This window comes from Aedes albopictus, chromosome 3 (genome assembly GCF_035046485.1).
Source record: "Aedes albopictus strain Foshan chromosome 3, AalbF5, whole genome shotgun sequence".
Taxonomy (NCBI): Eukaryota; Metazoa; Arthropoda; class Insecta; order Diptera; family Culicidae; genus Aedes; species Aedes albopictus.
The window spans coordinates 5,212,740-5,226,844 of NC_085138.1; the positions used below are offsets into that span (position 1 = coordinate 5,212,740).

Consider the following 14,105-nt stretch of genomic DNA (forward strand, 5'->3'; position numbering starts at 1 on the left):
AAAAGAAAAAAAAACACAAATCATATACCCTTATCAATATTATTAACCCTAAAAGGGATACCTTCATGGCCTCAGTTTCGTCACCTCGCTGAGTGTGTTCCATCAAAGACGAGCTCTGAAAGGACCCTGGGGTCCAATGGACCCCAGGTATCCCTTTTAGGGTTAAAGAAGTTCAGCATGAACGAGCATCGTATAATTCATATCTGTTACTTCATGATTGATTGGATGTTTTTTGTGAGATTTTCTGTAAGATGCCAATCACGACAGTTCACCCCGATCAAAAAAAAAATCCCCACACAAACTTTTAATGCATTTTAGAAATAGTTCCCGGTCACCAAAAATTATGAAAATTTGGAATTCGACTTATCTTTGGATAGAGATCCCGATTATGAAATAATCTAGATACCCCCAAAGAACACAATTCGGCCAGCCATCTTTGAAACAACGCGGAACAAAGAAAACGCCTGACGTTTTGAAAACGCAGCCGCTCGCGCGGACAGCCTGCTACGATCTCCAGTACTTGGAAACGCAGTTAGGCTGAGTTGCAAGCCCAGGTGTTATTTAACCCTTATGTGGCCGGCAGGGTACCCGGGTACCCAGCACCCATTTAAAATACACGGTGTAGAAAAAAGCAAAAAGTTTGCCGGCCACATAACGGTTAATATGAAGTTTAATCCAACACACTTCGATACCGGAGTAGCTGGCGCAGGCCTAATGAAGTCATGTGATGCTCCTGTGCGAGCTAACTCATCAGCCAATGGATCAATGAAGTAAACTTTTCTAGCGTTCGCCGCATGTAAACAAAGGCGCCACTATATTGGACAGTATTGTGACAGCAGTGGAGTTATGTCAAACACACAAAGCTACGGTGGCGCTATCTGTTCATTCCATAGCGGCTGAATTAGGTATTTTAGTGATCCATTCATTTCCAACGATGCGATTGAAGAATGGCTAGGTACCAATACAAGGTGAACAGCCTTTGCTGAATTCAGCTCTTCGATTTGAGTTCGACAAGCGATAACTAACTGCGATTTAGAGTACGCCGAGACAAGTACTTTAATTGCAGCCTGGTTATCTGAAGCGTTGCTGAAGTGCTGTTTGAACTCTGCCCATTAGAGCAAATATTTCAGCATGCAAAATGGTGCAGTGTCTTCCAAGTGAGTAAGACTTATGATACAATACTTTATACTAATGTTCACTAGAGCTCCTCCAAAGATTCCTTTAGCAATTTTTCCAAAAAATAACTTATCTAAGAATTCCTTCAGAAAGGTCTCAATGCCAAACATTTCTTCTGCAATCCTTTCGAGCATTTTCCATGAGTTTCTCCAAGGATTAACTCAGAAATTTTTCCAATCACTACTTCAGGAATTCCTACAAGGATTGTATCCAGAATTCCTTCAGAAGTTCCACAACGTTCTCTTCCGGGTTATTCTCTTGAAGGAAATTAGCTGGTTTGCTTCACGAATTCCTCTACTAAATTTATCAAAGATTTATTCAAAAAAAAATCGAAGGGATTTTCCTATAACTCGCTCAGGAATGTCCCCAAGGATTTGTTAAAAAAATCCAAGTATTTCTTATAGAAACTTCCAAGGATTCCTCTAGGAACTCCTCCAAGGTTTACTTCAGAACTTCTCCAAGGATTCCTTATAACAGCGCTTCCCAAACTCGGTTTTCACGGCGCCCCAACACGTTGGTGGTTGGGTCCAACACGGCCCCAACACGGCCCAACGAGGCTGGTGCGCCACGAAAACAGAGTTTGGGAAGCGCGGCCTTATAAAGTTCCCCATTGATTCTTTTTGGGGATCTTCCCATGGAAAACTTCAAGAATTTTTCTATGAATAATTTCTTCAGGAATTCGTGCTAAGATTTTTCTAAGGAATCCGACAGAAATATCACTCAAGATTCCTTTAGAATTCCTCCGAAGGTGTCTTTTGAGATTTCTCCAAGGAATAGCTACCAATTTCCTCCTACGAACCCATCAGGAATTTCTTCTCTGATTCTCTGAAGAATTCTTCCAAGGTCTCCTTCAGGCTAATTTGCCACCTTTCCTTCAGTAATATTTTCAGAAATCTCTCTAAATTGGTATATCTCCATCAATACTTTGAAATATTTCTCCAGATATTCAATCCGGGGATTCACTTGGAAATGTCATAATGTGTTTCTAGGATCCTTAACGAATATCCAGTTTTTCTGAAAATTCCTTCAAGGATTTCTTGAAGAATCCTACCAAGGATACCTTCAGTAATTTATCTAAGTATCTAATCGAAGAATTCTTCCAAGGATTCATTTCGAAATTCCTCCAAAAACTCGTTTAAGAATTTGTCCAAGTATTCCCACAGAAAACTCTTCAAAGATGCCTTCAGGAATTCCTTTAATGACTATTTAATGAATTCCTTCACAGAGTGTCCAGCCATCATCCAGGAAAAAGGGAAAAACCCGGGAATTTGAAACGATGGGGAGTTCGACTGGAATTTGACGACAACTTGTCGTCTTAATATCGAGCCCTGAAGAAGGCCCCATCCCGGGTCGAAACGTAGGTGAAGATAACCAAGTAGTCGACGCAAAATTCATGACTGAGAAGCCGAAACCCACGTAATACCGAAAATTTGAAATCACCGGGGAAATCCGAGAAACACGCGGGAAATTGCGAAAAGTACCGGGAAAAATCTTTAATTTGTCATGATTGCATTAACGGCAAGCGAAACAAAGCACCTACCAGACAGACTAATTTTGAGGCAGATTTATTGTAGCAACTTTTCGATCCTTCTAAGCAGAATGCCCTCTTGTATTTTTCTTCGTATTCTATTGGGAAATCAATCAGAAATTACACCAGTATTATTTCCAAGTAATTTCTTTGGAAATTCCTTTCAAAATGTCTCATTAGATTGACCGAGGAAGCTGTTTAGCCTTTTGTTTCTTCAGATATTCCTTTCTTCAGAAATACATTCCGGAAATGAATTGAGGGCTTTCTCCAATATAGAAGAATTCTAATATTCTAAAATAAAGGTATAAAGAGATATTTTTCAAGAATTCTATCAGGGATTTCCCAAGCGGTTTCTTCAGGTATTCTACATTAATTTCTGAAGAAAATCCTTCTTTAATTTCTTCAGGAAATTTCCTTGGATTGCTTCAGATATTCTTCTAGAAAATATTTCAAGAGTTCCTCCAGAGATTGAAGAAGGAATTTGACAAGAGATTTCATCGCAAATTCCTTGAGAAATTCATTTGAAAAAATCAAAATTGGTTCAATATTTTGAAAATAATAAATAAATCAAAGCGGGAAGAATCCTGGAATTGAAACATTGAGTTTGAATGGACACCCTGGCGTCAGGAATTTCTCCAATGCTACTTTTGAGAATTACTCCAAGGACTGCTTCAGGAACTTCTAAACAAATGCCTTCGATAGATACTTCAAATACTCTACTCGTTCTGTAACTCCTTCTATTATTCTTTAAGCAATTCCTACAAGGACTTCTTCTGGTATTTCTCGTAGGGTGCCTTCATAAATTGCTGAAGAAATTTATCCAAAGGTTCCTCCATTAATATTTTTCAGGGAATTGTTCCAAGAATTTCTTCAGAAATTGCTTTAAAAATATGTTCAGAAATTTCTTTATGGTCAAAAAAAATTTTTAAGGTTTTCATCAGGATTGCTGAAGGTAGACCTGTGCGCCGACTTTATTTAGCTCGGCGGCGGCGTGAGGGCCATTTTTGGCCGGCGGCGGCGGCGTCATCGGCGTCACGCCGGTGGCAGCTTTCGGCGGCGGCGGCGGCGGCGGCGTGAATCGGCGTGACCAAAATTTGACCGTAATGGCGAAACGAAGAAGTTGTCTTTACGCTGTAGAATTTGTAGTCCAATCTTTGCTTTTTCATAACCATTGATGACATGAATTATTATTATGTCAGTACACAGAATGAAGTATTTGACAAAAAAGAAACCAATGCTCAAACAACTTGTTTGACTCGATCTAATTTTCATTAGTGTCAAACAGATGTTTTTTCTTCAGTTCATTTGTCAAATATTTGAGCCTGTGTACTTATAACCTTACGTTTGAATGAACACCTTTTTATTCCTGTTCGGATCCGTCACTTTGGTCAGTAATTAGACCTATACCCGTATCCGTATTAGTGCATGTTGCATTACACCATTGCAAATTAAGGGCAAAAATATAGTTTTGCTAGAGTTTTCGTTTTGTTTTCTTAGAACCTTAGATTTCCGGGAATAATCTCCAAAAGAATTCCAGAAGGAGCCTGGATGAATTCATGAAGAAACTTCTGGAATAATCCTTGCAAGAACTGCTGCTGTAATTCAAGAATTTCTCTTAGAGAGATCCCTGGAAAAACTTATGAAGAATTCCCTAAGGAATTCCTAGAGGTTTCCTCAAGAGAATTCCAACAGGAATCCCCGGAGGAATTTCAGAAGGAATCCCCAATGAGTTCCAGGAGGAATGCTCGTAGGAATTCCAGCCCTGAAAGAAGTCCAAATGAAATTCCCGCAGAATTTGCACAAGGAAATCCCAAAAGAATTCCAGCACGAGTTCCAAGCAAATTCCAGCAGTAATCTCCAAAGAAATCCCAACAGGAATTTCAGTAAGAATCCTCGAAAGTCTTCCAGTGGGAATTTCAAAGTGAATTCGAGAAAGAATCCCCTAAGGATTTCTAGGAGGAATCAACGAAAAATATCTAAGAGGATTCTCGGAAGGAATTCCAGGAGAAATCCCTGAGGGATTTCTACGAGGAATTACCGAAAGATTTCCAAGAGGAATCGTAGAAGGAATTCTAGGAGGAAACCCTGAAGAAATTTGAAGTGAAACCCCAAAAGGAATTCTAGGAGGAAACCACAAAAGAATTCCAGAAGAAATCTCTGGAAAAATCAGGAGGAATCCTCATTGAAGTCCAGGAGGAATCCCTGAAAAAAGTCCAGGAGGAATCCACGATGGAATTTTAGGAGGAATACTCGAAGGAAATTTAGGAGAAATCCCCGAAGGATTTCCAGAAGGAATGTCAGAAGAAATCCCCGAACGAAGTCCAGGAGGTATACCCGACGGAACTCCAGAAGAAATCCCTGCAGAAATTCCAGGGGGAACCCCCTTAAGGAATTCCCGGAGGAATCTCCGAAGGAACTCCAAGCGGAATCCTCGAACGAGTTTCAAGAGGAGGAATCCCTGAAGAAATAACCGAAAGAACTCTGTAAGGAATTCCCGCAGCAATTCCAAGAGAAAATCACGAAATAATACCAGCGCGTATCTCAAAGGAATTCAAACGGGACACCAAAGAAATTCCAGCAAAAACCTTTAAAATAATTTCAGTGAGAATTTCAAGGAGAATTCAAGAAATAATCCCCAAAGAATTTTGAGGACGAACCAACGAAATATATGTAGGAGGCTCGACAGGAGGAATCTTTGCATAAATTCCGGGGGAATATCTAATAGGACCGAAGTAATTACCAGAGGAATTCCCGAACGAACTCAACTCTGGGATTCCTCCTGTTGTATTACAGGAGAAATCCCCGAAGGAATGCTAGGAGGACTCACCGAAGGAATTCCAGAAGGAAACCCCGAAGAAATTCTAGGAGGAATTCCATGAGGAATCTCCGGAGAAATTGGAAGGGAAAGCTCCAAGAGGAAACGCCGAAGGAGTTACAGGAGGAATCCCAGAAACAACTCTAGAAGAAATCTCTGAAGGAACTCCAGGAGAAAAAAGTACAGGAGGAATTTCCTTAGGAACTCTAGGAGGAATCTCTGGAGGAATTCTATGAGGAATCGCCGAAGAACTTCAGAAAGAATCTCCAAAGGATTTCAAACCAAAATCCTCGATAGTGGAATTCAAAGAAACAGTACTTAACACGATTACCTTTTTACTTCCAAATTAATTCCAGGAGGAATCCCGAATGAATTTTAAGAGAAATTATCGAAGGAATTTCATGAGTAAATCCAAAGGAGTTCTAAGAGGAATCATCAAATAAATTCCAGGAGAAATTTACGACAGAGATTAAAATGAAATCTCTGAAAGAATTTCTGGTGGAATCCATGAAGTAAGTCTAGGACGAAGCCTCGACGGAATTCCAGAAAAGATCTCCAAAGGAATTTCAGGAAGATTTCCTGAAGGAACTCTAGCAGAGACCCCCGAAGAAATTGTACGAGGAATCCCCGGAAGAATTCCAAGAAGGAAGTTTAAGTTGTATCTTCGAAGGGATTCCCGAAGGAATTCCAGGAGAAATCCCCAAAGGAAGTCCAGGAAAAATCCACGAAGGAATATCAGGAGGAATCCTTGAAAAAAAATCAGGAGGAATTCTTCAAGAAAGTCTGGGAGGAAACCCTGAAGGAAATCTAGCAAGAATCCCCGTAGGAATGCCAAGAGGAATCCTCGAAATAATTCCACGAGAAATTTCCGTATGATTTCTTTGAAGAATTTCCTAATAAATTCCAGGAGGAATTTTAGGAGGAATACTCGAAGGAATCCCATGAGGAACCTCTGAAAGAAGTCCAAGAGGAATCCCCAAAGAAATTACAGGAGAAATCGCTGCAGGAATGCCAGGGGGAGTCCCCGAAAGAATTCCGGTAGCAATCTCCGAACGATTTCCAGGTGGAATTCTTGAAGGATTTTCAGCGGAATCTCCCGAGGGAATCTTTCCTGGGTAGAGGGATCCCTGCAGGATTTCCAGGAGGAATCCCCGACAGATTGTCAAGAGGAGTCCCCAAAAGAATTCCTGGAGGAATTCCAGAAGGAAATGCTTGAGGAATTCTTGTAGAAACTCCATAAGAGATCCCACAATAATATCCTGGAGATAAGCCTGATTATATTCCTAAGGAAATTCTCGAACAAGATTTCCTGAAAGAACTCCTGTACGAAATCTCTGACTTTAGTCCTGGAGCATCCGTGAGTCCTCCTGGAAAAATCTCAGAAAGAACCCCAAGAGCGATACCTTGAAGAAATCATGGATGAATTCCTAAATGAACTTGACAAAACCCTTTTGGATATCCTGAAGAATTCTGAAAAGGAACTCTTATACCAATTTTTGAATGGATTTCTGTAGGAATCCCTGAACAAACTTCTAGGGGAATCCTTAGATCCTCCTCAGAAGTAACTCCTGGATCTCTCGGAAGGAACTCCTGGAGAGATTTCTGAACTTCTGAAGGAATCCCAGAAGAAATTCAGGAGAAACCTCTGAAGAAACATCTGCATGAATCCCGGAAACTCCTAGAGGAATCTTTGAAGGAACTCTTGGACTTATTTGTGTAAGAACTCCTGTATGAATTTCTAAAAGAACGTTATAAAATAGCTGTATTCGAATTTTGTCAAGACTAGAAATGCCATTTCAAAGTTAAATTCTATCGCAGTCGAATCCAAAAATCGTTAACTGCTGTGAGAGAAAACTCAATCCGTTCGACAACTATTGTTCGACAGAACAACAATGAACGAAAAATCGGCAATAATTGAGTCCCTGAGGAAGATACCAAATGTAACCGAAACGTCGGACAAAATTAAATAGCTGAATTTGAAATTTGTCAAGACTGGAAAAGCCATTACAAAGTCAAATGAACTTCAGAAGGAATCCCTGCAGGAACTCTTATACTAATTTCTAGGACCGTTTGTTATAATTCCTTAAAGAACTTCTAACGGAACTCTAGATGGATCTCCAGGAGGCATCTATGAATCCTCCTGAAAGAATCTCTGAAGGGACTTCTGAAAGAATAACCGAGCGAACTCCTGTAGAAATAGCTCAGGGAACCTCTGAAGGAATTCCTAATGAACTCCTGAAGGAACTCCTGAAGAGGTTACCGAAGGAACTTCTGGATCATTCCTTGTAAGGAACTTCTGTAGGAATATCTGAAGGAAATCCTGGGATTTCCTGAAGGTACCCTTGATGGAACTTTTGGAGTGATTTCTGCAGAACACAGAACGCCAAAAGGAACCGATTGTTGGAATTCCAGAGCAATTCCTGAGAGATCTCCTAGAGGAATCTCTGAAGAAACTTCTGGACTATTTCCTGAAGGAACTCCTGAATGAATTCCTGAAGGAATTTCAGAAAAAAAAATCCCTGGAGAAACTCTCTAACTTATCTATGAACGACCTCCTATGAGAACATCTGATGAATCTTCTGGATGAATCTCGGATGTATTTCTAAGAGGCATCCGTGAATCCTCCTGAAAAAAATCTGAAGGTACTTCTGTCGAGATCTTCCTGAGAGGTCTTCTGAAGAAAAAAAAATGCATGTTGAAACTCCTAGAGGCATCCCTGAATCTCTGAAGGAACTACTACATCTTTGAGGAAACTGCTGAAGAGATCTCTAAAGGAACTTCTGAAGAATTCTTTGATTGGAATTTTAGAGGAATCTTCGAAAGAAAATTAGTATTTTATCTCAACTTTATGTAAACAAAATTTTGTCGTGCACTGATCACCGGCGTGAAAAATGAAAATCGGCGGCGTGACGAACATCGGCGTATGGCGCGCCGCCGATACCGCGGTCGGCGTCGGCGTGGGGCAAAAAGTGTCGGCGGCGGCGGCGTGGCGCGGCGGCGCACAGGTCTAGCTGAAGGGGGGTATGTCTTCGAGGATGTCTTCTGGAGTTGTTTCATAATTTTGTCAAAAAATTGTTAACCCTCCGGAGCCGGATAGTTTAACCACTGCTCCCGAAACCGCGTTGGTCTCGAACACGTAAGTTAGGTATGTTCGATTTCGGCACAGGGGTAAAATATAACCCCTCCGTCTCTAAAAGGTTAAGCATTCCTGCAGAACTGCATCCAACAACTTGCCCGAGAATCACTCCAAAGATTCATTCCGGAATTACTTGTCAAGATTTTTTCGTGAACTCCTTCAACCAACAATTTCGACGAAGATTTCTTCAGGAATTTATCCAAGGATTCTGTCAATGCCAAAAAAAAACTTCCAAAAATTCCTTCAGAAAATTTTCAAACAAAAATATTCCGATATTTCTTAAAAGATTCCTCTAAGAATTTGTCCGAGAATTCCTCCAAAGATTCATTCCTTCAAACATTTTTTTTTTGAAATTCCTCCTAGAATTCCACTTTGTCATGTCATTCAACATCATATACGACTTTTTGTTGGCTGGGGAAAAACCTTACTGAAAACATTTACAGTCAGTCCATTTTTACACGGGGGATACCCGGCCGCGTAAATAGAAACCGCGTGAAAAAATACCTAACATTATACAAGCCATTCCATAGAAAAACGATATAGTGCATCTCCGATTGTCGTGAAACTTGGTGGGTTTGTAGTTCTTCGGAAATAATTAGACCCGTATTTTTTTAATTCGTCATTAGGGTGACCAATTTTCAATAGGGTGGCCCAAAAAATCAAGGTTTTTCAAAACAAAAATATTCAAAAATTGTTACTTTTGAACCATTTGACCGATTTTATACTTCTTTTTTTGTTTTGTTTGAAAGCTATTGAATTGTAGTTTTCAGGAAAAATACGTTGAAGGGGCTAAAATGTAAAGAGAACTATAAAATATGCAAATATATTAGTTTTTTCAAGTTTTCATGGTCTTGGGACCAAATAGGTACCCTGGTTTTACATTTTTATCAGAAAATTCAGGAAATTTGGCGTAACATATCAAAAAATCAGAGATGTATGTTTTTTAGTTTTTGAGATATGATTTTTTGAAAATAAAAGGTCAAATTTTCCCATACAAGACACTTTTTCAAATTTGATTATATTTTGATTCCTTATAATATTATGGATACCAAAACCACCAGGAATCACTTTAAAAAGCAATACTATGCATAGTTTTATGAGAATTTGCAATTCCAAGCAATTTTAGAGTAGCTAGTATAAAATATATGACTCTCTATATTCAAAAAATCATATCTCAAAAACAAAACAACATACAATTTTTGATATGTTATGCCAAACTCCCTGAATTTTCTGATAAAAATATAAAACCAGGGTACCTCTCTGGTCCCGAGACCATGAAAACGTGAAAAAAACTAATATATTTGCATATTTTATAGTACTCTTTACATTTTAGCCCCTTTAACATATTTTTCCTGAAAACTACAATTCAATAGCTTTCAAACAAACAAAAAAAGTTTAAGGTTGAAGGATTCGTCATTGACATAATCGTCATCATTGAAAGTTCGAAAGCAGTTTTCTCTTTCAAAACTGAAATTTTTGCAGTGAAAAAGTTTTCATCGAACTCCATTCTCTACCCACAAAACAGTGAATACGTTTTATCTTCGAAAGCTTCTGTTTTGAACGAGAAAACTGCTTTGGAATTTTCAATGATGACGATTATGTCAATGACGAATCCTTCAACCTTAAAATCGGTCAAATGGTTAAAAAATTACGATTTTTTGAAAATTTTTAGTTTTGAAAAACCTTGATTTTTTGGACCACCCTATATGAAAAGTGGTCACCCTAACGACGAAATAAAAAATACGGGTCTGATTATTTCCGAATAACTACAAGCCCACTAAGTTTCACGACAATCGGAGATGCACTATATTGTTTTTCTATGGAATGGCTGATACATTATAAGTAGGTGCTCGGGATAAATGCTCTCATGTAAATACAAGCTAGCGCCAAATAGTGGTGAAAATGCGTACTATTCACTATTTGAGAGCCATTAGCTATCTATTAGAGTTTTCCAGTTAGCCTAGTGGTTAAGGCTATGGATCGCCGATCCGGAGACGGCGGGTTCGATTCCCGTTCCGGTTGGGAAAATTTTCTCGACTCCCTGGGCATAATGTATCATTGTACTTGCCTCACAATATTTAAATTCATGCAATGGCAGGCCAAGAAAGCCTTTCAATTAATAACTGTGGAAGTGCTCAAAGAACACTAAGTTGAAGCGAGGCAGGCCAAGTCCCAGTGGAGACGTCGAACCATAAAGAATAAGAAGCTGTCTGTACAACTTTGTTGAACACTCGGACATTCTTGGTGGTCTGAATCATGAAGTAGAGCATGTGTCAAAATACAGAATTAATTCTTGTGTTTTTTTACTTAATCGTTTATTTAAGGCGCATGCGCCATCAGGCATAACGGAGCCGAATTGATTTTGGAATACATCCCTAATGTCTTTCTTTTCTGGTTTCCCTCGGGCTCTGAGGGATGCACATAAATCGGATCTGGCAATACCGTATTCGGGCCATTCCCACACAACATGGTTGATATCGTGATAGCTGCGGAGCGGGCTTGGTGTGATGGTTAGAACACTTGACTATCACGCTAAGGACCTGGGATCGAATCCCACTCCAGACAAACTCGCAAAATGTGATTTCTTCCTTCGGAAGGGAAGTAAAGCGTGGGTCCCGAGATGAACTAGCCTAGGGCTAAAAATCTCGTTAATACAGATAAAAAAATCTTGATAGCCTGCACCACAGCTACAACGATTGCTATCTGTGAGCCCTATTCGATTAATTCTTGTGTTGTATTTATAACCAAATTATACCTAAATATGCTATATTATATCTATATATATAAAAATGCAGTGGCATACGTTGGACCGCGCATAACTTGCGAACGGAAGGTCCGATTTTGATCGTCTTAGTTTTGTTCTGTCAGTTTTCACCCAAGGAAGGTTTATGAGGTAAAAAACATGGGAAATTTGAGTTTTTGAAAATTGATTTCCATACATTTTGACCGGGGACTTGGGTCTTGGCTAGAAATTTGAAACGTCAAAAAACGCAGTAGGCAAGACAAAGTTTGCCGGGTACAGCTAGTATCTATATAAAGGAGATCAATTGTATGAAGAACCTGATATAATTAGGTTGGTAGGAAAAGTTTGCAGGTATATTATTATTTTCAGAAACGGATATGGTCATGATACTGAGCTCACTGCAAGTACAAAGGCTGTTCGTCCTGCATCGTTTTCTTACTGGTAACGATTTCAAAACAATTTGGAAAATTATCTTTTACTTAGCTTAGCTTAGACTGGTTGTACATGTCGGTTGCTTCACCTCTGTGATTGATCTGAATTGGTATGGATTGCACTAAGATTCAACTGAATTAATTCCACTTATTCTCAAAGTAAAATTTAAGCAGCTCATACATTTGGATCAATACCAGCACCGGCCAAGTCCTTACAGTCAGTTGGGAAGGTAAAGGTATGTTAGAGTGTAACGCTTGTTGCTACTAGAGACCGAGAGCACTCTGCGTCTCCACAACCAGCGTGGATGGGATATTTATTATTGATAGGGTAGGATGTGAGGTCTGGGAGTCGTATTGGGTCGGTGTTGCGATCCATGGATAGGGGATATATTTGGATGATAGATTGTGTCTCTGAAGGAGAAGCAGCGCTGCATAACCCGTAGGCATTATATGATAAATTGCCACTGTGCTGTGAAAGTTGGAAGAAAGGGAAATGGTTGTTTCAACCCGTTTCTGTTCTAGCGATGGCTGTGAATATATGATTATACATGAGTTGTATATGTAGAGTTGAACTACAAAGTTTATATGTAAAAAGATACAAATTCTTATTTAAAAACTACTGACAAGATTATTTTCAATTGCATCACGTTAGGAACAGCTCGCTGTCGTTGCGTATGGTTTGTGTCAAAATGATCTCATATTGCAAAAGGAGGGTTAAAGAATTCTTGCGAACTCATGATTCAGACAGTTTCAGATGCTCATGGTTCATTATCGATTCTATTGTTAGATTTGCTGTGTTGGGGATTTTTAACAAGAATATTCATATATTATTCCCAGAACCGTTTCTAAAAGCTAGATTCTGGGTTGTTTCCCTCCCTTATCCTCCATGAAATACTGAGAAGATCCTGAACAAATACAATTTGAATTCATGGTTGCTTCTAGGCGAAATGCATGGTAGAGACTTTTCTCGTAATCCTTGAGACAACCGAAGATCAATCCAAATCCATCATGGATCTTAGTGTTGTTTTGTGGAGCTTCCTCAACTTTTGAGGGTTTTCTGTACAAGACTCGATGTTCAATGTTTTGTATTTCGCCAAACTGAATACGATAGAAAATGCTAGATTTTTCAGAACATAGCTTTGTGCGACGTTAGGTTAACAAATGACATGTTTTTACTTTAAATCTTTCGTATTTATTCCTAATCGAAATTATTTATTAGAGTTGAATGTTAGGGTACCCTTAGATATTTGGGGGAGTAATTTGTACCTTTCCATGAATACGTTTTATTTCAATTGTTGAACTTAATAGTTTTTTTTCTGGTTACGTGTAATCATAACACCAAGTTTAGAATGCTTCATACCCATTACACAATCAGTGTTGTATACTTGTGACTCTTGTAATGATTGCTGTCTTATGCATAAATATACCCTATCTACCACTACTTAATACCTATTTATATTATTTTCCTTCAACTGTGATGTATTTCGTTCAGGATCAATGTGCATTTTCAAATCGGTAATTTGCATGCAGTAGTACGTTTGTAACCTTTCCGGACCACACACACCAAACTTGTGTGTCCAACCCATATCACGATGTCCCATAACTGTGTTGCACAAATCTCAATCTCAATCTCATCGAATGCAGATCCTTACCCAAGAGGACTGGAACGTGGTCCTGTTCAACGGAATGGAGAAAACCAGCCACTGGGCCGCCCTGTACTTTGTCACACTGATGACCTTCGGGAATTATGTGTTGTTCAATTTGTTGGTTGCTATTTTGGTTGAAGGGTTTAGCTCAGAGGTAACTGATAGAACTGTCGTGTGGGTGAAGGATGCTTTGATTTTTAACATTTTATGTAACATCCTAGCGAAACGAGCGAAGAGAGCGGGAGCAACGGGAACTGGTGAAGGCCAAACTGAATGCCGAGTCCTTGGCCGCACAAGAGCAAGGTAGCGAAATATACGATGATCCCAAGAGCTTTTCGGAGTCGACCACCAGCGATAGCTATAATGAGTCCAAGGGAAAGTGGTTCAGCGCTGAGGAGCTACGGAAGGTTGGTTCTGATCAGGTCGGTTTGATTGGGATAGCTTTGTAATCGGTGTAAATTATTTCAGATAAGAGACATCAAATGCAACATCCAAAAGCAAAGACTTCTACAACCAGGGTATGATGATATAAACCTGTCAATTCCGAAGCTCAACTCAGAGAAAGATGCAATCAATTCCATAGACATGTATTCCAGTCGAAAGGTAATTCAAGATATTCGATCACTTTTA

The 14,105-nt window shown here is 39.4% G+C and overlaps 1 protein-coding gene across 11 annotated transcripts in view; it reads left to right on the forward strand.

The window, feature by feature from the left end:
* Nucleotides 1–14,105, forward strand: part of LOC109414162 (voltage-dependent T-type calcium channel subunit alpha-1G) — a 75,171-nt gene that overhangs the window by 42,132 nt on the left and 18,934 nt on the right. For all 11 annotated transcript variants that reach the window (XM_062858401.1, XM_062858402.1, XM_062858409.1 and 8 more), the window contains 3 exons: nt 13,474–13,629; nt 13,697–13,882; nt 13,944–14,078. In XM_062858401.1, coding sequence (XP_062714385.1) covers nt 13,474–13,629; nt 13,697–13,882; nt 13,944–14,078 — 477 coding nt within the window. The remainder of the gene's footprint in view (nt 1–13,473; nt 13,630–13,696; nt 13,883–13,943; nt 14,079–14,105) is intronic.